Raw genomic sequence first — 22,997 nt, forward strand, 5'->3', positions numbered from 1 at the left:
TTGGGGACCAAGGATCAGGGCACTACAACCCCCACCCCCACCTCCCAGGGAGGGACAGGTGGGGAGGGCAGCAGAAAGAAGCTCCATTTCATTCTTGTAGCCACGATGATTTCATTTAAAATGCACAATTGCATGTGTGCAGAAGCTTTCCCCCCGCAAAGGTTTGTGTATTTATTTAACTTTAATAATGCCCAAGAGCTGAAACGTTCTGGGTGGTTCACAACAGGTCCTGAAGAGGACCACGACAAGAAAAACATCATAACTTTTTTTTCCAAAATACAACATTTTAAAAGAGTTTGATTTTTTTAAAGTCAGCAACTAAAACAGGATGTAATACAGACCAGGCCTGGTAAAAACACCAGACATGGTGCCTGCATCAAACCATTAGGTGGCTTTAGACCAAAGAGCTTGTTGGTGGTGTTCTAATATATCAGGAATGTAGAAGCACACGCAAGGCATGTAATGGTGGTTTAGGGACAGTGGGAAGAGAAAAATGTTAGTTGTGTGTATTGAAGTAATATGCACGGCTATCTAAATGGGCCCCCATATGTTCAATAAATCCATGGTCCAAAGTTACCTAGCTGCATGACTGTTTGTCTATTATTCTTTTTTTGGTTTGTGGGAAATGAGGAAAAAAGTAGATACTGGAAATGCTGGGAGGGCTGCCCAATAAGCTATAAGAAACACACTGCTTTACAGCTTTTCTGAGTGAACTGTGTACTTTGAACAGAGACAGACTGCATATATTTTCACCAAGAAAATTGCTGACTCAACTAGAATGGTCGAAGTTGCTCCCAAACACTGCCAGCTTATACAGGTTGTAAAGTTCAGCTACATTAACCTCCCCACCTCTCTGTGTGAAGAATGCCATCATATTAGATTGATACAAGAGTATCATATTCAGACGCCTCAGATTAGGTCACCATTTACAATTGTTTAGGCTAGAAGTGAGCAGCGATCTTGAAATCCAGGCTGTGATACAACCTGTGATGATTTAGAAGTCACATTTACTGATACTGATTATTTATTTCCATGTTAATACAGTTAACAGCAAGAATACTTATAGACCCTGCTTCAGCTAAGGTTCTTACATCCTTTTCTTCCTCCTTTTTATTTAAAAACTGGCCATGGGGTTTCTGAAAATTTGTGTATTTCTTTCTCATCCTTAATTTATGAGCAGGATGTAAGAAAGACTGCAACCTATAAATTCAATATTTTCAAATGAAATTATGATTTTTGGGGCTCAGAAGGTAGATTCTGGAACTGGCATATTTATCTGCAGAGCTGGTTTCTGGATAGAGCAAGCGTGTTATGAGATAGGTGTCCCCATCCCAAATAAGACAGGCAATTCAGCAATTACTGGAAGGGTCGTTATTCCATACGGAAGTCAACATATTCACAAGCCTGGAAATTCACACACCAGGTGCAGTGTTGACCCCTTGCTCTGCCCCCCTTCACCCAAAGCTCTGCTTATGAACCCTTCAGGGGCTGGTCTCTGGAGGAAGGTGTGCTATGGAAGCAGGCGCACTAACGCTCTTCCCATTGAACCCCTAATTGGTCTTGCCGGTGGGTGTGTTGACAGGCCCTTGCCTCCATGTCTCCTGAGGTGTCAAGTCCTCCTCCCGAGAACCCCTCCCCAGCCTGTTCCCCGCCGGCTTCTTTCCTACAAACAGGAGGGAGCGGGGCTCAGTGGTTGTCCTTGAAATGTTTGATCTAGGGCTGGCTCGGGCTGGCTCAGTGGGAGAGTTTGGGCAGCCGGGGCCTCGCTAGTCTCAGCAACTCCAATATCAGAGTGAGAACTCTGAGCCACAGTTGGTTCAGCTACCCACTCCCCTCCTCTGAGTCTGAGCCATCATTCCCACCACAGCCATCCATCTCTCGTGTGTGCCTGGGAATCTCATCCGAGTGCACGCGCATGCACGACAGTGTCATAATACAGTAATCTTGGAGAAGTCTGTTCAAAAGCTTCCAGAGAATTCTAAAACTGGTTTCATAGAGGTCGTATTCTGCACAGAGAGAAAAGCAGGTGGACAGAAATGATACACCAACTCTTTTTCAAGGTAGCTCATCAAATGTCCAAACTGCTACATCTCTGTGCTTCTTTTCATCTCAACTGAACAGAACAGGCTGGGCAACTACCTTCTGGTTCTCCAGATATTTTGGCCTCCATCTCCTATTAATTCAAGGCAGTGGTGAAGGATGATGAGAACTGTAGACCAAAATATCCAGTGGCAACAGGTTGCTCACACCTGGTATAGGAAAACCTTCAAATGGTTTAGGAAGGGAACTTCTGTCTTTCTTCAGGTACAGGGGAGACCATGGCAGTAGCATTGAGAGAACCCTTTTGCTTGCTCAGTGATCAGAGCTTCTGGTACCTGACAGACAAACTTCCACCAGACCAGGATCTTGTACCACCACCCACACACCATTCCCAGTCTTATTGAACAAGGGGCACAGAAGAGGGGGAAGCCAGCGCTTCACCATAGGAGACTCACACGTTGGCAGAGATATGATGAAGTGCCCTCATCCCATCTGCTCAGCATGCAGATCCAACTTGATTATGTAGATGTTCAGCATTTGTGGCATTCTAGTTGCTGGTGAGCACTCTGGGAATATAACTTGCACTCTGCTAACTTAACAATGATATCCTAGAGAACTGTTAAAATGGCAACTCACTCAGAAACCAAACAAATTCAAGCCCTTTAGCTCAAAGTTCACTGCTGGTCAGGCTGTAAATATCTTTGACCTTTGAAAATCCCCAACTTAATTTCCAAGTTTCACTGTTTTGTAACATGCTTGGGATCAGTTCCTTGAGATCAAGGTACAAAAGAGAAATTATTTTTACTATTTAAAAAGCAGTCAACACTACAGCAACTATTCTAATAGCTTCCTGGAGAGGTGTTATCTTCCATAACAGCTTTCCCTGAATGCTGTTCAAATTACCTGTCACTTTCTAATCATGCATGAAATATAATGCTGTTTATTAAATCTCCATAGCTTTCTCCCCTGCTGTTTTTGTATTAATGCCAAAAACTTGCAAAGCTTGTAACTCCCTTTGAGGGAGGCTAATGACACATCCTGGTAACATCTGTAGTTTGACTTAAAAAACAAAAAACCCTCTATACTGCAAAATAAAACAAAAACATTTTCCTTGCAATCACAGGGTGTTGTTACACGTGTATCAGAACAAATACACTTCCTCTACAAGATTAATCTATAGTGATGTAATATAAGTAGATCAATGGCCTATAAAGGCATACAACTTTTACCCAATAGTTACCTTCAAATTTCCTCAGCACTCAATCTAGTATTCATTGCTGCTTCCACAGATGCTGTAAAAAGGTAAAACCAGTAAGGCATTATCTAATGAGAGCACTTTCTGATATGTTAGTTAATCACAGCTGCTACATTAGAAGATAATGTTTATTGCATTGACTATGATCTCATTTCTTGAGATGAATCGCCTCTTTAAATAAACAATACTTATATTCATACAAGAACATGCTTACTGAATAGGATCTGTCATCTTTCTCAGTCATATCTATCTATACACTACTTTCTGCCAATGAATAGAAAGAAGTTTGCCATTTAAAACAGCTGACTAAACAAACAAAAGTGTGGGTCAGTGGAATTTTATGAAGCTGTTGATGAGCTCTCAGAATCTGATGGGATATCTCCTCTGGAACTGGCTTTTTTTTTCTCCTGGCCTAATACACTGTAATACTATATCATAATAGTATTAGCTGATAGAGTTGATCTTGCTGAGAGTGTGCAAGGAAGTTCATGGTTCAAATCCATAATGAAATTACAAAAAAAAGCCTTAGATAAGCAACCCCTTCTATCTGTCCTCCAACAGATGTCTGTCTTTCTCTCTGTACCTTTCTGAATCTGTTATACACTATGGGAAGAATTGTTAATATCCCTGACAGAATACCCACTCATGAATGCTAACCTACAGGTGCCACCAGTTATAGCTTAATATATGTTGTCTTATAAAGATATATTTTACTGAGATTATACATGTGAAGTGTAATAATAGCAGCCTAGAAATTAAGACTCAATGGAATTTAGCTGGGCAGAGAATAAAAATTCTGTCCTAAAAATATATGGAGCACTGGATGTTTTCAGGAGACAACCCTGGACCACTCTGTGAGGCTAGTCCTGAGGTTATAAGCATGAAATAAATGGCAAATATTGAACAAGTGGGACTCTCAACAAAGCAGGGTGCTCCTGTTCAGTTTTCCGAACAGCTGTGCCTTCTTCCAGGAGACTGCATTCCTTGCCCCTGCTCCCAGTTTCCCAACCACCCACTCACAACAGACAGTCAGAATTCTGTATTCACTGAGCATTTTTGCTAGAGAAGTTGCTCCTTTTGGTTTATTTCCCAAGGAATTATTATGTTGATTCTGGTAGACCTTCTCTTGCATTCTAGGGTTTTCTAAGCATATTCTCCCCTGCTCCCCACAGACTTGTTTTGGTTACAAAGCCAGCATTCACTCAGCATGTGAGTTTGCTTTAGCTGCTAAAGTTTAGTGTACATTATCACTGTAGATCTGCTCTACACAGCTATAATCCCATCTAGCAATTCCCACCTGTGGTCAAGCCAGGTGGGGCCAATACATGGCCCACAAAATACAGGTGGTGTCCCCTCCCAAGAGGGCTTCCATGCTTCCTCAAAGGTCAGTTATTGTGTGTATCTCAGCAGTTTGTATTTTGGTGGCAAACTGCTGCAGAGGTACAAAGGACAAGTTTGATTTGTTCTCAAGCTCAATTTGTCTTCACTAAGCCACCATAACTTCTATGGGAGCCAACTATGGGCACATGTAGCATTTGTACTAAATACAAATGTGCAAAGCTCAAAACTAGGGACCTGATGAAGGGCAAATTACCCCCTGGACCACTCAAAGTTGCACATTCCTTCCAAAACCAAATATAAGGCAAACTTTTTTTATTATTATTCAGGTTCCTTAAATACAAGGCAAAGGGCTTAAGATCTCTTTGGCAGATTGGTTCTAAAGTAGAGAACGCTGCCAGTGGAGCAAGCCATGCAGCTTTGGAATTGCCGCAGTGGGGCAGGAGACAGGCCTGGTGAGCTAGTAGGAGGTGAAGCTTGGTAGAGGAAATAGGAAATTTTCATTCATTAATGCTGCTCCTCTGTGGTCCCCATTGTACAAGTTACAGGCCCATTTTCTAATGATAACCCAGAAACAACTTCTCTGGACTGTTAGGGGAGAGGCAAATCACAGTTCCAACTCTAACGCATTACAGATGGAGTCTATGAGGGTGTTTTAGATTTTCCCATGTGCAGCAAGAGCGAGCGGCCACATGCACTTAACAGGCATCTCTGTATTGTTTATAGAATATTTCTTTTTTTTAATGTTAAAGGCATAAGAAGTCCAGAAGTGTGTACTGAATCACTTTTTCATCCAGAAGTTAAATAACTGTGCCAGCTGACACAATCTTGTAGTTGTCTTGCAGTTCATTACATTGTTTTGCATTAAATCTTTTATATGCTTGTTCCTTTCAAGGCTCAGGGGGAAGCTGAAGAAATGCATACTGCTGACTTCCAGAGGACTGATTTGTTAAAATATATATAGGAAAATCCATGTAGGAACATGTTTTTGTTTAGAAGATCAGAAAGACAGAACTGTTCCATTATTAGAAAGTTTTATTAAGCTATGAATGGTCCTAACTAGTAAGTTACATTCCCTTAAGACAGAAATGATTAAAGTAAGCATTCTATGTTAACAAGATTCAACAACAGGATTATATTAAAAGAAAACAGAAGAGTCACTTTTTAATAGATTGTAAATACCACTGACTTATGAACCACAATCACCTAACATCACCATAAGTTGTGTTGGAAAGAAACAAATATGCTGCTTTGACAATTATGGGAATATAATTGGGATGGAGAGTTGTGGGAAGGAAAACTACTGCGGTCCTGCAAAGGAGGGCTTCTAATATTGAATAGAATGACTCAGTACAGGGACCTTGAGTGCTCTGCTTTGTTATTTGTTTTGTCTAGACTAGAAAATTTTCCAAACTTGGAAGCTTTCTATTGTGTTTTACAGAGAGCCGAGTAAAGCAGCAGCGTTTCAGAGACAATGGCACCCTCATTTCTGCTTTTATCACAGCACTGCAGTTCAGAAAGGGATGTCATGCATTATCTAGTCTAACTCCGTATTTTTATGGGTTTGTGTAATGACTACAGCTAGACTGCTGCACAAGGGAATAAGGTAGTGATATCAAAATAGAGATTTACATTTTATATCATGTAGCATAGAGCAACTCCCCCCCTTGTCCTCTAAATGTGGTAGATTGCAATTCCCATCATTACCAGCCATTCCAGAAACCACTGCAGAAATGTTAGATATGATTATGCAAATATGAGCTTGAAAGACCTGAAGCAGCAACCCATTTCCTGTGCTGACCAAATGGCTTTCCCTAATAGAGATTCCTTGAACTCTTGCATGGAAAAGGCATGGACTTTTGCTAAAGAAATCTAAACATGCCAGCAGAAGTGAAGAAGGATCTAGGACTTCCTGTGGACAACAGCACTGCAAAACTCAGTTACATGTAAGGGATGCAATTCAATACCTGACAGCACCTTGCTTTGTGAGTCCTCAGGGATATTTACACACACAGATGGATACAGTGGCAGAAGGTGGATCTGTACAGTGTCCAGCTGTGCCCCTCTCTAGTGCTAATGATGTCACACTTGGGTAAACCAACTCTTGCACAGCTGAACTAGTGCTTGACAGAGCCGGGTTTTGCAGCAAAGTTTCAGCAATGATGCCAAATGTCAGGGGCAAATTGCCATCTTTTTCTTGTGCTGTAGCAAGCACTATTTACATTGCGCAAGCTTTGGTTTATGTTAGCAATTAAACATACTGGTGGGGCACAGCTCAGACTACTCAAAGAGCTCTGCAGGGTACAATATAAAGTTCACAGATATACAATGGATTGCAGTTAGTGTCCTTGTAAATCAGGGCCTTTAGGTACTCAGTATTAGTGGGAAATAACGGATTTCACTCCTGTCACAGCAGTGTTCAAAGAGTAACACTGTACTTTTCTCAGAGAAAGTGTAGGCAGCATTAAATGGTGTAGTAGACCCATTTCCCCATGCCAAGCACTAGTTACGTTATAAGGCTAAAACAGAAATTCAGTAAAACAGTTCAAATCTGAATTGGAATACTAATTGTTATTGCTTAGTCTCAGCAATAAAAAACCCAGTGCAAATTTTAAAAAGTATTATACTATTAATGCACATTTTTCTGTAATGAAACTGTTTCAGAAGAATTTACTGATAGATATATCCTTATTAAGCATAATGTGCATCTTATGTGCCTTATCTTCATCTTGGGGAACCCTATTAAAGCAATTAAGAAGAGTTAAGACTCTCTTTCTAAAAGTCACAGAGCCAATGCTGAAGCAAGAATTAGTGTAATTTCAAAAACTAAAAACAGCCATCTTCATTTCAAATGGGTCCAATAGATGGGATGTGAATGGACAAAGAGTAGTCTAAAATTAATGCAGTTAACTGTGGAGAAGAAAGGGAAATCCAAGAACTGCCCTGTGCTCATTTATGGCAAACGCTTCTGTCGTAGACTCAACAAATCCGGTTATTACAGCAAGAGCGGCTGGCAGGGCAGGGAGCAGCAAGGATGAGTTCATGCAGGTATGCTAATTAGTCCTGGACTGCAACATCCAGTATGTCCTCTATTCCTTTTCTGTTCAGTTCTAATCATCCCTTTCTCTCGTACACATCTTCAGTCTTCCAGGTCTATCTCTGATTCCACTCTCTGTCTTCCGTAACATCTATTCATGTCACACCTGCTTAAATCAGCTGGACTTCAATGGTGATATGACCTATATGATAGTTTTAGGCATTCATTCATTCGTGTACTTTAAAAAAAAACCTCCTTCTCTCTTCCCACAGAATATAGAGTTTTGAATAAATAATACTTTCTTAGTATCTGTAAGGATGATATTTCTATTGGACGGTATGACAGCTTCTGCTAGTGTAGCAAAGTTATATTGTAGTAAAGTTATATTGCCTATTAAGTGCACAAACCTTTCCAATAAATTGTGCTAGCTCAGTTAAGGAAAAGTGAGGGGTGTGATATTTTAGTGCACCACCTCTCCAGCCTTCTGAAAGTACCACCCGCAACTTTTCTTCTACCCAAGAATCTATGAAACCAGAAATCACTTACTGGCTTTGTGAAAGCTTGCTTCCAGCTGCTGGTGTATGGAATGATCAGTTCTGTTCCCTGGTGATGGATAAATTTCCTGCACATTCACAATATACTATTCTGTCCAGAGAGTGCAAGAGCCTGGAGCAAAATTGTATCTTCCTAAGTATGAATGCCAGCCTGTTGCCAGCCAAGGAGAGCAAGATTATCTCATGAGCTGAGAAAAGGTAAAGGGCCACAACGTTTAGCTTATCCTTTTGTGTCACTGTTTAATGAAAGAATTTTTCCACCACTGGGAACAAACGTGGGCTCCTGTGCTTGGTGAGTAAAAGCATGGAAACAAAGCTGAGAGAAAGATCTGTTCTTGCAACAGCAGCTCAGTCGGCTTCTGCATTCAGTGAGGAGAAGGAGAAGCCTCCTTGCCCCGCTTGGCATGGAAATCAAGGAGACTGCATGAACGGAGACTGAGCTGGGGGCTCTCCGGACCTAGAACCGTTACAGGACCTGCGCGGCTTCCATCAAATGCAGCTGCCCTGCATTTCCTTGTCCTTCCTGTCTGAACAACATCTGGGAATACAATACAAGCAAAATGACATCACCATGGTAGGAATTTCCCTATGGTGCATTTGATACTTTGCCAGACAGTCTTTGGCTGGACAACAAACCAAGGGTTGACCATGGATTAGTACTACAGACCTGGGTTAACATGTGAACCAAGTTATCATATTAGTCTTTTACCTCTTAGCACAATTTCCATAATTACCCTTGAACTCTTCTTAGTTCTTTTGCACAACAAAAAGGCTAGTGTGACAAAGATCCTTAATTAAGTAACTATAAACACTGTAGCTCAACTGATTGCTGTAAAAGCTCATAAATCGACTAATGATAAGGACATTATGTCTTACAAATTATGCCTGTTGTGAATTGGGAACTTCGTCCAGTTCCTATTTTGTTCCAGATATCAGATTTGGGGCTTTCTGCTTTAAATTGTTTTGCTATTTAAAATGTCAAAAAGATATTGTGAACTTGATAAATAGATCAGATGCCTTAAGATATAGGTTTAAAGTATGCTCTTTGATGTTTGCATGTACTTCCAAAGTAACTTTGTCATTGTTCAAAATTAGATTGAAAAATATTGATGTCATACATTAACATTGCAGAAGTGCTGTAAATCCCCTTCATTAAGTTGAACTTTTTGTTTCATTTTGTTTTGTCCAGCCTAACAAAGACTGAAAGTGGTTTGTTTATGTGAGGTGTATTTTGTCAAGTTTCTACCAAGGTCATGCCTCGAATGAATACAACAACTGGAATCATCCCTTTCACCTCCTTTCCTATCCGGGATGGTCAGTAGGGCCGATTAATTAGAATAATTCAAATTAGGCACAAACTCAACACTATTCTAGTTTCCAGTAGTAAAAAGTACCATTAAGTGTAGAAGCTAAGGATAGTTTATAAAACTATCCAGTAAAAACTCAAAACTGAGCCATTCCAGCCAATTCATGAATTCATCACGAGCCAACTGTGTGGAGTGGAGGAAATAACACTAATATGGCCGTGCCCCTTTGGTCAAAAACTGTATCCCATTAAGCACATGCAGCTTATGACAGCATTAAGTAGACCATTGAAGATGGCTCACTTCTTCAGCTCAGTTGTTCAGGCTGTGTTTAGAATCCTAAACCCCAGTTTTGTTGTAGCTGCATGAACTTAGGGCTGGGTGTTTCCCCACCTCTTCTCCATGCATCATGGCCAGGAGGAAAAGATGGGTTTGGTGGTGCCTCACTTGGCATGCAATGGCAATTGAGGGTTTGCTGGTACATGTTACTCAGTCATTCCAACTGCAATCAGGAGCAGCTAAACAAACCAGAGATACTTGCTGTTTAAGGAACTATGGTAGAGTCTCCTAAGGATGCCTGGGAGAACATAGGATTGGAGTGAAGGCCAAGCCCCTGCCTTGACTCCTTGCAACCAGTGCAGGATTAGGTCTTACAGGTGGAAAAAAGAGTACATCAGAGGTGGGGAGATGAGGAAGCTGGGGGCTCATAGTTGTACCATTTCAAAACAGTACCCTGGCCTTCTTTACCCCTCTTCACTGCAGCTCTAAATCAATATGGCCCAAAACATCTGTCTAGATATAATATAGAGTGAAAAGCATGGTGAGAGTAGAAATTGCCACTGCTATACCTCATACCTTACATTGGAAAAATATGAGCATCTTCCGCAAGGGTGATAAGATTGCACACTTAGTGTTGTGTCCAATCAAAACCCAAAAAGATTTGTTTAAGGATGAAATGCTAAACAATGAAGTGTTCCCTGGGTTGCTTAGCCACCCTCACAGTAGCTGCATGCGTCACTGCATGCATTCTCATTGCGTGTGAAGCCCCCACGTCTGAAATGGGGCAGGTTGTTGTTTTGACTATGATTTATTGGAATAAGCCAGCTTTCCACCTACTTCAATAAACCATAGTTAACACTAACCATGGTTTCTATACAACAAACCATTGTTAAATGAATCAGCAAATACTTCTGAACTTCTTCCCATGGTGCAAGGTGAACTACCACTACCATCACCACCACCACCTTTATGCTCTGTCTTTCTTCCTGTTGCAAGGAAACCAAGCAGATTACAAGGTTCTCCTTTCTCACAATAGCAACCCTGTGAGGTGGGTTAGGCTGAGTCTATGAAAGATACAAAATCGCCCAGTGAGTGTCATTGCTAAGTAGAGACTAAAACCCAAACACTTCTTGAAATGAGCTATATGCCTTCAAGAGAAGGCCAATGTGTGGCAAGGAGAACGGGTTAGCAGAGTTTCTAAAATAAACAGAATGTGTTGAGATGCCTAGAGACCAACTGTTTCCCCTCTGGGCATATCTATTATGTGCATGTTTAACAGATGTCTGCATTATTTTATGCACTCCTCATCAGTACCTCGTCACATGTTTCTTACTTGCTACTACAATATCTGTTTTATTAAAATCCTCCTATAAAACAATGGGAAACTGCCCAAATTAAGGAGACTATATAGAGGCTTGTGGCTAAATATATTTTGACTCAATTTTACACATATAATTATTTTGAGAAGTTGCAAGTTTTGCTCTCTTTATCCTTTTTTCCCTACAATTTTTGCTGTGACTGCCATTGCCCTGTGTGGGAAAACACCTTTTAACAGCTGTTTCTCCTTGCAATGTCTGTGACAGGTTTATGAACCGTTATGTATACCTATCCCAAAGACAAACGGCTATACAAGTGGTATAAACAAAGTTATCCATTTTACTTCAAAGAGAAAAGCAAGGCCTCAGCTCTTCAAGATACTGAAATGCAATTCTATTGGGCACACTGGCTGGGGCATGCTGGGAACTGTAGGAATTCTTTCTGCCCAAATGTGCACAGGATTGCACCCTGGGAGAGCCAAACTTCAAAAACGTTTGCTATGAAAAAAAGAAAGGGGAAAAGGTCAAGCACTCCAACATGCCAAATCGCAAAATACTCAAAATGGACTAGTGAAAGCAGGAAAGCATCATGTTTGCTCATTAATTTATGTAACCAATGTTTGGTATTTTTAATGGCAGAATACACACAAATATTTTTAACTAGTACATGGAGAAGTCAAAAGAGAAACTTTTACGATATGGTTTTATAGCAGCATTTAAATCACTTGATTATCTAATTCACTCATCAACCAGATCCCTTTGCTCTCAGTATTTGAAATGTAGATCCTCCTTTAACTTTTTTGCAAATCAATTCTTCAGTGTGACCTAAAGAAGACATGGGTAAAAACGTTTATTGCAGGATTATTTATCACTGAAATTAATTACATTTCCACACTGTCTGTGGGCCATTATTTGGTTCTATATGAACCACTGTGTTCAGTAGGATTTACTCCCAGGTAAGTGTTTATGGAATTGCAGTCAGATAATAGCTTTTAAGAAGACTGTTTTCTTGATAAAGGAGGATGCAGAGTTGATTTTTTTGTTGAAGACTAAAATGGTCATAATCTTGGAAGATGTTTTTGAAAGGACCTATTTGGGAAAAAAAATGCAGCACCCACTAACAACTCTTGGGTTAAATCACAGCAACATGAGCTTTGTATTAACAAGTCTCTGGCATGCAAAGTGCCTAATTCAGGCCTGTTTCCTATCCCTGAACTCAATGAGTAAACATCAGATTTCAGAAGTGTTTCTGCAGGCAGACTCTAGTGTCATACTGGAAGGTTGCTGTCCAGGTTGCCACAGGTCACTTTCTCTGTGTTTCCAGGTGAATAAGAAATGCTAAAACAATTGCTTTTCATCAGGTGAGATCACTGTACTCTTTTCCTTTCTCCTGCTAAGGGGAGGGAAAAAAGGTAGTTCTTAATATAGTTTTAAAGCTTTTCACCATTTAAAAAAAAAGCTTTGTTTTGCATGGCAAAGCACTCATTTTTATCAGTTTGCAAAAACTGATAAAAATAAAAGTTAGAAAGGTAAGGCCAGAAAAAGATGGAACTACTAAGTTGCAGGTTACCACAACCCATGAAAAGTTGTCAAGAAATGTCCAGGCTCCTCTCATCACTCTGGAGAAAGAAACAAAGAGAAACCAGAAAGCTGCCCCAATATACAGGGTTTGACATCTTACTAAATTGCAGAGGAAATTTTTCTTGTAGGATCCTAAGAATTTGGGTGGTTTAAGAGGGCTGACAGTCCTGATGATCAACTGATTGACAGGATGGGTCAAGCCTTTCCAAAGTGCTGAGACTTGGACAATAACCTGTTCTCTAGACCTTTGTGGAGGTCTTAGCCCCAACTGGGTTGGTCCGATCATGTGGACGCCTTCATCCCAACACTGTGCAGTCACATTTCTGATTGTGTGAGATGCCTAACAGGAGCAAATCTTCTTGAGGACAACGCTTCATGCACTATGATTTTCTTCTTACTGGATCCTCAATCCTAACTGAACTGGCCAATACTCAGAATTCTCTTTTGTATTATGTTGTTCCCTCACCTCTGAACTTTCCCAGGTTCTTCAAGTCAGCATGTTCAGGAATTGGCACATGGTCCTTTTAGTAAAATGAAGCCATACCTTGGACACCTCTGACTACCTTGCTTCTGTAACATCGTAACAGTTCAGTTCAGGGTACAAAGGACTATCAAGGGCTAGTTGCTATGATAACTCTGAACCCCGTGTTCAAAGCATGAGTGCTTCTGGGGACAGGAAATGTCTAAGACCGTCCTTTTTGCCAAGGCATATACCAACTCCAAACAGAACATGGGAGTGGGATGGGAGTATTGCCAGCTGTCGCTTAGCAGGCATAGTGGTATGAGAGGGTGTTAATATGTGGTTGTACATTTTTCATGTAATCTTGATTATATGTTGTATTCCATTTATTAACTGATGTTCTTCAGAGAACTTCAGCTGCTTGGTGGTATGCAAATAGCATAAATAAATAAATAAATAAATTGAAAGCAGCTTCTGTGTGCATACTGGCATAGGTGTGAATGAAAAGGGGAAAGTAAGCCCACAAATTGACATGACTCTCTATTTCTACATATCAAATTTGAAAGGCTGAAAATATTTGCATTTGACATTTACATCCAGATGCCAAGCATGTTTACATAGGAGTAAGTCTAACTTTGTTCAATGCAATTTTCTTTCCGAGTAAGTGTGCTTAGGACTGCAGCCAAGGTATGGTTTAATGGAGCAGGGGGAATCACATATGTTCTGTACTATCTAAATATGTGCTCTCTTCGTTACAGGAAACTGCATCTTTTCAAGTAAGCTTTTCAAAAATTCCCAGAGAGAAGGAGATATTGCCAGCTGCCTCTTGGAAGCAGCTGGCTCAGTTCCTTTACCCACTATGGCCCGATGGAATATTCACTCAGTTAATGAAACACAAGTGTACCTACATCCATATCTTGAGAATCTGAAGATATACCTTCTCTCAAAGACAGGCCATTTTTCACAATTTTCAAAGGAAACGAGGAATGCCCTTACCAAAGCAAAGGATATCCAGAGATCCTAAACCTAATGCAACAGCCTTTCATATCAGGTATGAAAGAAGGCTTCAGGGGTGGAATACTAAAAAATTCCTGGTCAAATACAACTGATAGCTCAAGAGTGCCTTGTGCCAATGTCACTCATGTGAGGCCTTGTGCCAGGCAAACAGAACAAAAGGGGAAGATGTCTCTGCCATGCAGGATCAGGAGCATGCTGTCCGTGCTGTTTTCATGGTGGCAAAAATAGCTGGCTTTTATATTTCCAAAATGCAAACGTTTTCTTCTCTCACGTTCCTAGCAACCTTAGGGGGAATTCCACATTCAACCTGTCAGCCTCACACAGCCTGTTAGAACCAAGCATGAATGCCTCCTGTCCCATCCTCCCCACATTTCATCCTGGGGCTCTGATCATGCAGATACCACGACTCCACCAACAAGTCAGCCGCCGCCCCCCCCCCCCCCGCCTCCCTCTGCTCTTGGGGACATCTTGCTTGAGGATGGTGGGGACACCAGATTAAGAGACCTACTGAGGAGGGGCTCAAAAGCTCACACATTTTGCAGATCTTTTGCTTGGCCTCATAAAAGTAGTACACTATTTATTGTAGTTTATTTTTAGTGGCCAGTACAGCTACCTTCGCTTGCATGTTGTTTATTGCATTTGGTCTAGTTAAAATGAGTGAATCCCCACCCATTTTAAGTTTTCACCACAACGAAGCTGTACTTTCTCTGAAGTCCTTCTGGAAATAAAATGTAGCCAACAGGCACATCAATCAATCAATCAATGAACTATAGGTGTTTCTTATACCACCCTGAAAAAGGATGACACTGTTTCTATCCAGCGAAAACCTGAACTTATTCTCAGAAGCAGGACTGAGTTCTGTGCCAAGCACAGGACAGGAATGGACAATGTAGGGTTCAGACATCAACCTTCTCAGCACTCGCTAAGATGCCGCATCCGTTCCACTTTAAATGCAATACCACCATCAAAACTTTGTTTTTCAGGCAGCTGGATTACTGTGAAGTGAGCTTCTGTTGACGCTGAAAACTAGGCTGGGTCATTTATGGTGCTGGGGCTCAGAACCCACCTTTGCCTCGTGCTGAGTCTCTGGGGTAGGTTGATCATTCCTCGTCTCCTAGCCCATGGTAGCTCTTTTGTAGTTCTGCCCAGGTTGGTTCCTCCAATTGCCAAACGTGCCTACAGGCCAAGCAGTTTGCTTGCCCTAGCCTGGTAAACATTCTGAAAGTTTAGACTAACTGCCCAACCCTAAACCTATTTGCTTAACAGTTAAGTCCCACTGTTTTCAGGGGAAAGTACTTCCAAGTAAACATGCACGGATCAGCCTGTTCGAGATCAAAGTGCTCCCTAGGATAATTCCATTATTTCAGATTTCCTGCTGATCATAATGTGGTCCACAGTTTGCCTTATTACTGCAGTTCTCCAAAACACTGGCTGAGCGGAGGGAACATGAAGAAGGTAAGAAAAAAAATATCCAGGATGCTCCAAAGACTGGCGGGTCTCCGCTCTGCACCGACAAGAATGCATTCACTGGCGGGCAAGCTCAGCCCCCCACCCCCAGCCCACTTCGCACAAACTTTTCATTTGCCTCCCTTGAACAGACTTCACTGGGCCCAGCAGGCTAGTTAAAAAGAAACAAGAGCGCGGTTAAACTATAACCCTTCGTTCCAAATCACTCAGCAGCTCGGCTTCTCTGTTTTTAAAAGATTCTCGTTTCCAGGCTGGGTTCCAAAATGTAAGTAGCTACCCAGTTTAGCTCATGCCGATCCCAGCTAAGAGCACACCCAGTGCACTCCTTCTCCCATCACTGTGGCATCCGGAGAGGAAGAAAAGAGAGTCCCGAGTTTTGAAACCCACTGGAAACCAGAGCAGCTGGACAAATAAGGATCTTGCACAGGCTCGCTGCGCTTCGAGTGGCGGTTTACCGAGCAGCCCTCCTGCTTCGGGACTCGCAGCGGCATCTGCGCCGGCCGTTCGCAGCAGGGGCAGCGCCGCGACGCGCGCACGCAACAAGTGCCTGCGCGGGCAGAGCCGCGCCAGTCGCTCCGCGCCCTCTTTGTTCGCCCCTTCGCTCGCCTGCCCGCCGCGGGGGGCCTTCCAGGTCGCCTCACACACGGCGAAGCGTGCACGTGCGGGGGGCGCAAAGCGCGTGGCCTGTTTTCCCCACCACCCTCCCTGTCTTCTGCTTCAGAGCTGCCTCCACGGAAAGCCCCATTAAGAGAGAAGGGCACGCAGGGGTCCGCATTTCGCTTGGCGCCCGTGCGCCAGCGCCAGCCCGCTCTGCCCGAGCCGGTGCGCCTGGAGCGGCCAGTTTTCGCCCCGCCGCCGGGGGCGCAGCTGACGCCGCCATCCATCCATACATCCATCCATCCATCCTGGCAAGCGGGGCGGGGGGGGGGCGGCGGAGGAGACGCGGTTCCTCTGCAGACTTACCCTGGAAATCGTCAGTGGCGTGCTGAAGTCTTTGCCTCCGACCAGCCGGAAGCCCCACGGCGACGGGCCGCTCAGCACCACGGTCTGGGGCATGGCGGGGCGCGCAGTCCGGCCAGGGGAGCGGGCGAGCCGGCAGGGAGGCTGAGCCGGGCAGTGGCGCCTGCTGCTCTCGCGCCTCCGCTCGCTTCTCTCCGGCACTGCCGCTTTCTAATCCACTTAAAGCGCCTGCTAATCTCCGGTCCGGCCTGACGTCTCTCCGTTCTCCGCGCTGGCGAGGGGAGGGGGGCGGCAGCGCCGCGGAGAGAGAGGCGGGCCCCTTCGCGCTCGGGGCGGGCGCGCGTCCAGCTCCTTCCTGACCCTTGTGCTCGGCGAGCCTCCGTGGATGGAGGGCTCCGTCCTCGCCGTCCCACAGATGCGGCCGGCTTCTTCTCCGCGCAAAGTTACGCGTGCGCGCCCCTTTTAAGCACTCTGCTGCTTTGAAGAGGGACTTAAGAAAACCCTCAAGCTCCATCCCCAGCGCCCCCCCCCCAGCCCCGTCGTGGGCAAATGTGGAACTCTGAAGGGGGCTGAAACAAAAGGCAGGGAGCCCCGCCGACTGTGCCCCCCCCCCCCCTCGATTCCCAGCACTGGCTTATTCACACGTGGGTTGCGCATCATTGGATTTCTCTGCACTTAATTTCACGGGACTCCTCTCAACCCTTGTTTTATTACTTTGGATGGAGGTGAAGAGAGGAGACGTAGGGCGCATGCCACCATTCCTTTCGCGTTTCCCTCTTAGCTCCTCTGTACTGAGACTTAAGAGCTTTGACAGCTTGTTTCCTGTACCCAGCGCAGCGTGCTAATAAGCAGAGACAGGGCTGCTCATTTGCCCCCAAGTAACAGCAGCGGGTCCCACACGCTTTTCTGGGGCATATGACCTCGCTCGGTCCCTGGTGTGTGCGTGTTTCTCTCTCTTTCCTTCAGAAACAAAGCACTGGATCAACATCGCAGTTTTTCTCCAACATGTTGCATGCTTCAAATGGTGGCAAGTGTGGATTTCCATGTTTGCTTTCAAAAATAAAACAATAGTTTTGATGCTATTCTGTGGTCTGGCTCTACCCCACATTCTGTTCAACCTGGATTCGTTTGAAGAATTTCTATAATTTATTTTGGAACTAGTGCAATTGTTCTTGCCACAACTCTCTTGCTACAAGGACTTTAAGATATTAATAGCCTTAATGTCAAGTCTGTTGACATTAGCTCGAATAGGTTTTATTTATGATCATTTTTATTATTATAGTTGCTAATGTTAATTTTCCCCTTTGGGTAGTCTATATATTTATACCTATAACTGATTGTATGCCCATCTCAACAGTTCATGATTCCTCCTGCATTTATCTGTTTGATAAACTGTATCTTCCAATATTTTCCAATTGAAGAAAGGATGTTATATGTACATATTTCCATCCCACCTTTTCCCTGCAAAGTATCTAAGGAGACATAAAATCCACCACCCTCTGCATCTTGTCTTCACAACAGAAGACAGGGTCAGTTAGGCCAAGAATCAGTGACTGGCCCAAAGTCAGCTGGTCAACTTTACTGCTAAGTGGAAACTGGAACCTGGATCGCCCAGATCCTAGGCCAATACTCTGACCACTGTACCTTCATCATCATCATCATCATCATCATCATCATTATTATTATTATTATTATTATAACATTTCTATGCCGCCCCTTGCCGAAACCTCGGGGCGGCTTACAACATGATAAAATACATTGAAATACAATAGTACATAATAAATTACCATTAAATATAAAAATACAAAAAAATTAGGCTTGTAACACTCCAATATCAAAGAACACTGCTTGAATCCCTCCAGCATCAGCACCTATAAATGCTGGTATAAATGGTATCACACAATGCTGACCTGGAAAACAGCATTTGTTTATCCACACTGATTCAACACCCCTCAAAAAACAAAACAAAACAACTTTTGCCAGTATGATTAGCATTAGGCTACAGCAGTTGAAATCTCTGCTCACCCACAAATTTGTGCTCCTGGGATACTGACCCCTTCTCACTACCTTACAAGACTGTTGTGAGGGTGATAATGTTGTGAGGGGATAAATTTGAATAACAGTGCCAGGCTGGGGGCCAATCATCTCAAGAACATCATTTTTCTAAATTGCAGTCTTGAGAAATTTGAATAACAGCACAGCTTTGTTTCAACAAATCATGGCTGAGGTAAAGGACTTCAATATGTAGAGAAATGCAGATGGGAACGGGGGGGGGGGGTACTCTCCCACCCCCACCCCCCATGCACACATCCCATCACCATCACTTCTGTTAAGGTTGGCTCTTGAGATTTGACAAGAGATTTGAGACTCCAGTTGAAAATTTATTGCAATGACTTGAGACTTGACTTGGGCTCAAAAGTAAAGGCTTGAGTAAAGGACTTGAACACATCGCTGGGGAATACCTTTGAAAAACAAAGAGCAGCTACAAAAGAATGGGTGGGAAATAAAGTGGAGAGGAAATACTTTTAGCCCCCAGAAGATCAGACCTTTCTACAGCCTCAGGAGGGAACATGAAACATGAGTAAGGTGTCCCTTACCACAAGGGAGATCCATCAGATCCTATGACTTTGTGACTGTCTCCCAGGGACTAAAGGATGTTACACAAGATTATCCAAATATCTGACAGAAACCTGAATTAGATTAAAGGGCAAACCAAGTTTTATTGGGGAGCAGATTTAATGGGTAACAGTACAATGCAAATATACTGCATTGAATATATATAAGGCAAAGATTAAGAATCAGTTTCATCTGACAAAAATATTTACAGAGAGACCTAATAATTGTAATTTGTTAAAAAGTATTGACCATAACTTTTTCCTTTGTTCTGAAAAAGGAACAAAGAGCCTGAAAATATATTAGCAAAACCAAACTTTAAACAGGATCTGAATGCTGGGGACTATGCTCTGTATTTAAGAGAAGAACTAGACTCCAGACATAAAGCAGCTGAAATCAGCATACCAAAACAGAAAACAAAGTTTTGAGAATAATGTTACATAACAAGGTCAAAACCCTAAATCTAAACTGGTGTAGAGACAGGATGTTAGCATTAAACTGGTGGGGAACAGCCAGAATAAGGTTTAGTAGAAGTTGTAGCTTTAGCACTGCTTGATGCAGGCAGAATGACAGATGGTCTATGAGCTCCCTCAGAAAGGTAAGTATGGAAAATAATGCCTAAATATCTAAACTATCTCACTTGCTCTATAAGCTTACCCTCTAATAAGCTACTTGATCAAAGAAACACATCTCACTCTGCATCTCACATCTGAAAGAACAACTCATGTTTGTTTTACTAAAAATAATGGTCAACAAATAGACCATACAATAACTTCTAAATGCATGTAGTTCAAACTGACTGATAAGGACAGAGGAACACAATGATCTGCAAATAACAGGAGTGAGATTTTGGATCATGCCAGTATGGGTAAATGAAAATCAGTAAAAGAAATGACCACAGTCAAATCATTTATACACAAATTAAACACAGAACAAGTATACTTCCCTAAAAGACACCTGTAGTGGCAAAAATGAATCACCCACCAGACTCCTAGAAAACCCTGGGAAGGCAGTTTAGGCTGCAATTCTATGCACACTTACCCAAGAGTATTTCTCTTAAACACAGTTGTAAGTGCCAAGTAAACATGCATAGGATTGTGCTGTAAATCCAGAAGACCATCCAACCCCCACACTGAATAAAATTAACTGAACGCTCAAAACAATCCAGAACTAGAAATTTTGTTGTGGTTTGCCCCACCACATGCTTCCAGCTTTTCTATGGATGATCCTCAAAATGTCAAGGAAGCAAACTTTAAAACTATGCTGATTATGGTAGGTGGTGATATGGTAGATACGGTGATGATTCCATTTCTGTTTGGTTTTGATAAGAATTTTCCACAATTTGCATAATTCTCAAAATTTGGGACAAAAAGCTTTCAAAATTGTTTGTGGGGAAGAGTGTCAGACTGAGGCCCAAGGCTTTGGGTGCTTAACTCTTACAGGTTTGGTTTGTGTATGTAACTGTGCTATTACCTAACTGGGGTGGCCATTTCCTTTCTTCTGACATGATTTTAATTTTTGACAGGTACATCACAATCCTCTCCCTGCTGGGAATGGCTGTACTTTTTGAATTTGGCTAGTGCAGAGGGTTGTGAATTTCATTTGAGTTCATTTTTAGAAGAATTTACCATATTGCTCAAATTTCTTCCTATCTGAGAAGGAAAGACCTTGAGACTTAAAAAAAAAAAAAAAAGGATGCTGGAGAAAGTGAAACTGGCAGATCTGGTCTTCCCTGCCAGGAGGAGCACATCCTGGCTTGGCTAGCTGGTTAATGGGTGAGGACCATCATGGGTGGGTGGACACACCTAACGCCTCTGCCTGCTACAAACAGATTGTTCAGCAGACAAGCTGCCACCATTGCAGTGAGTCATCAGCAAGCGTGGAAGTGGGGGTGCCTTGGCTCCCCGTGGAAGTGGCAGCAGATGCAGCACCTCACAGGTTGCCTGAATGTGCGTGCGCTTACACTACGTGCATGCGCTTACACTATGCGCAGGCACTATCCTCTGCTTGCCCGTTCCTTCTGATTTGGTGCTGCGGGTGGAGATGAAACAATCGGCTTTGTCGTGCAGCCACGCCACAGGCCCTCCTCCCCTCCCTCCCTCCCTCCCTCCCTCACCAGGTAGTTGAGGCCCATCCCTCCCACTGCCGCCGCCAATGTATTGCCATCACTTACCCCCATGTTGTCATCAGCCTCCCCTGCCGGCTGGTACTGCCCTTGGGTACTGCTCCCCTATTGCCTGGCCCGAGAGAGGACCGCCTTCTCCCACGTGGCTTTTGGCTTGCCCTGAGAGGTATTTCGGGGAGAGCCGGAAGGATGGAGGCTGCTCTCCATCACCGCATTTGCTGCTGGAGAAAGCATGTGCGCTGCTGCAAGGAAAAAGGGCACGGAAAGCTCCGGTAAGCCATGGCAACATGGCTGTTGCTGGAAAACCTTGACTTAGCCAGCAGGCTGCTGCTTTTGAAAGTTTCATTCAGGCGCTGTTGCTGGCAGCATCTTTCTCTATGCTGGGGCTGAAGCTGCCAAAGAGGTAGCCAACAGCCTCTGACTCTCGGTCCAAGGAGCTGTCACTTGCCAGAAGCCACAGACGGTGCCAGGTTTTCATCTTGGCAGGTGCTGGCCAGCAAGCAGGCAGTGGGCACTGTGGCCTACCTGTGGTGGGCGAGTGGCGGACGTGGAGGCTCACTCCGACGCCCGAGACAGAGCAGCATGTTGTCTCAGGGCAGGGCCAGCCCAGGCATGGTGCAAACAAGCAGAGTCTCACATGCTCCTTGATAGGAATGCAGGTGTCCATGAATGTCTGAAGTCCCAGCCAGCGAATTTCAATTTGCAGGGTTTTCTCTTGCACATCAGGTCAATGTTGGGATGTTAGAACTGTGGGTTAGGACTGCTTAGATCTATGTTTTCAGCAGCTCATATTAACTAAATTCGGTGATTGCCTCTTCCCAAATATGCATCTGGCACAGAAGCAGAGACTCGCACAACCACAGACTAATTCATATATCTACAAAGGGATCTAACAAAATGCATCTTATATCTGCAGAAGGGAGAAAACAAGCATATCCATCCTTCTTGCCTGCTTTGTTTATTTCCAGTTGTTCTTTGGAGCAGGACACCTGACCTGTGATCTGTATGCCATATTGCTCTCAGGCCCTTCTTGCACATGATCTCAGCACAGGCTCAGATACCAGTTTCCACTGCTTGAACAGAGGGGACCAAATGCTCCAGCAGCCCCTTGCGAATGCTGGTTTTTTGACTTGTCAGGGCTCAAGGCAATGAGGGGAAAAGGAGAATAGAATTCCTGTGAAGAACAGTGAATTCTCCATGTATACTTTCTCAACAGAAAGGTAATAAAAAATAGCATGTGCTGAGGCTTCTTTCGTCCAGCAAAGTACAGGGCATGATGGCCGCCTTGTGAACATTGCCTGGTAAGTTCTACAGATACGTAATTTACTGGCACTTGTAACTGTAATTAACAGGAATCATGGAATTACTGTGCACTGAAAGTTATGCAGAGGAAATACATTACTATGTTTATGGAATGGAAAATCCCTCAGTTTCCAGTAAAGGCAGAGACAGGAAAGTCAGCCTTGCAAGGAAGTCTAAACAAAAAAATCCTTTATTTTAAAAACAGAGATAGGGGGTTGGGGGTGGGGGAGGTGAGCATTTTCTAAAATAAGGTAATCCTAAGAACTTGGTCAAACACAGGTATGAAATATAGAGCTACCTTCTTTTCTGTCCATTACATTGTTTTCATAGTGCTTTATCTGAGGATGTT

The 22,997-nt window shown here is 43.2% G+C and overlaps 1 protein-coding gene across 1 annotated transcript in view; it reads right to left on the reverse strand.

The window, feature by feature from the left end:
• Positions 1 to 16,870, reverse strand: part of PDLIM4 (PDZ and LIM domain 4) — a 74,891-nt gene extending 58,021 nt beyond the window's left edge. The window contains exon 1 of the mRNA XM_044454399.1: positions 16,612 to 16,870. Coding sequence (XP_044310334.1) covers positions 16,612 to 16,704 — 93 coding nt within the window. The 5' untranslated portion in view covers positions 16,705 to 16,870. The remainder of the gene's footprint in view (positions 1 to 16,611) is intronic.
• Positions 16,871 to 22,997: the final 6,127 nt, after the last annotated feature.

This window comes from Varanus komodoensis, unplaced genomic scaffold (genome assembly GCF_004798865.1).
Source record: "Varanus komodoensis strain SLA01 unplaced genomic scaffold, ASM479886v1 scaffold7_3, whole genome shotgun sequence".
In the NCBI taxonomy this organism is placed as follows: domain Eukaryota; kingdom Metazoa; phylum Chordata; class Lepidosauria; order Squamata; family Varanidae; genus Varanus; species Varanus komodoensis.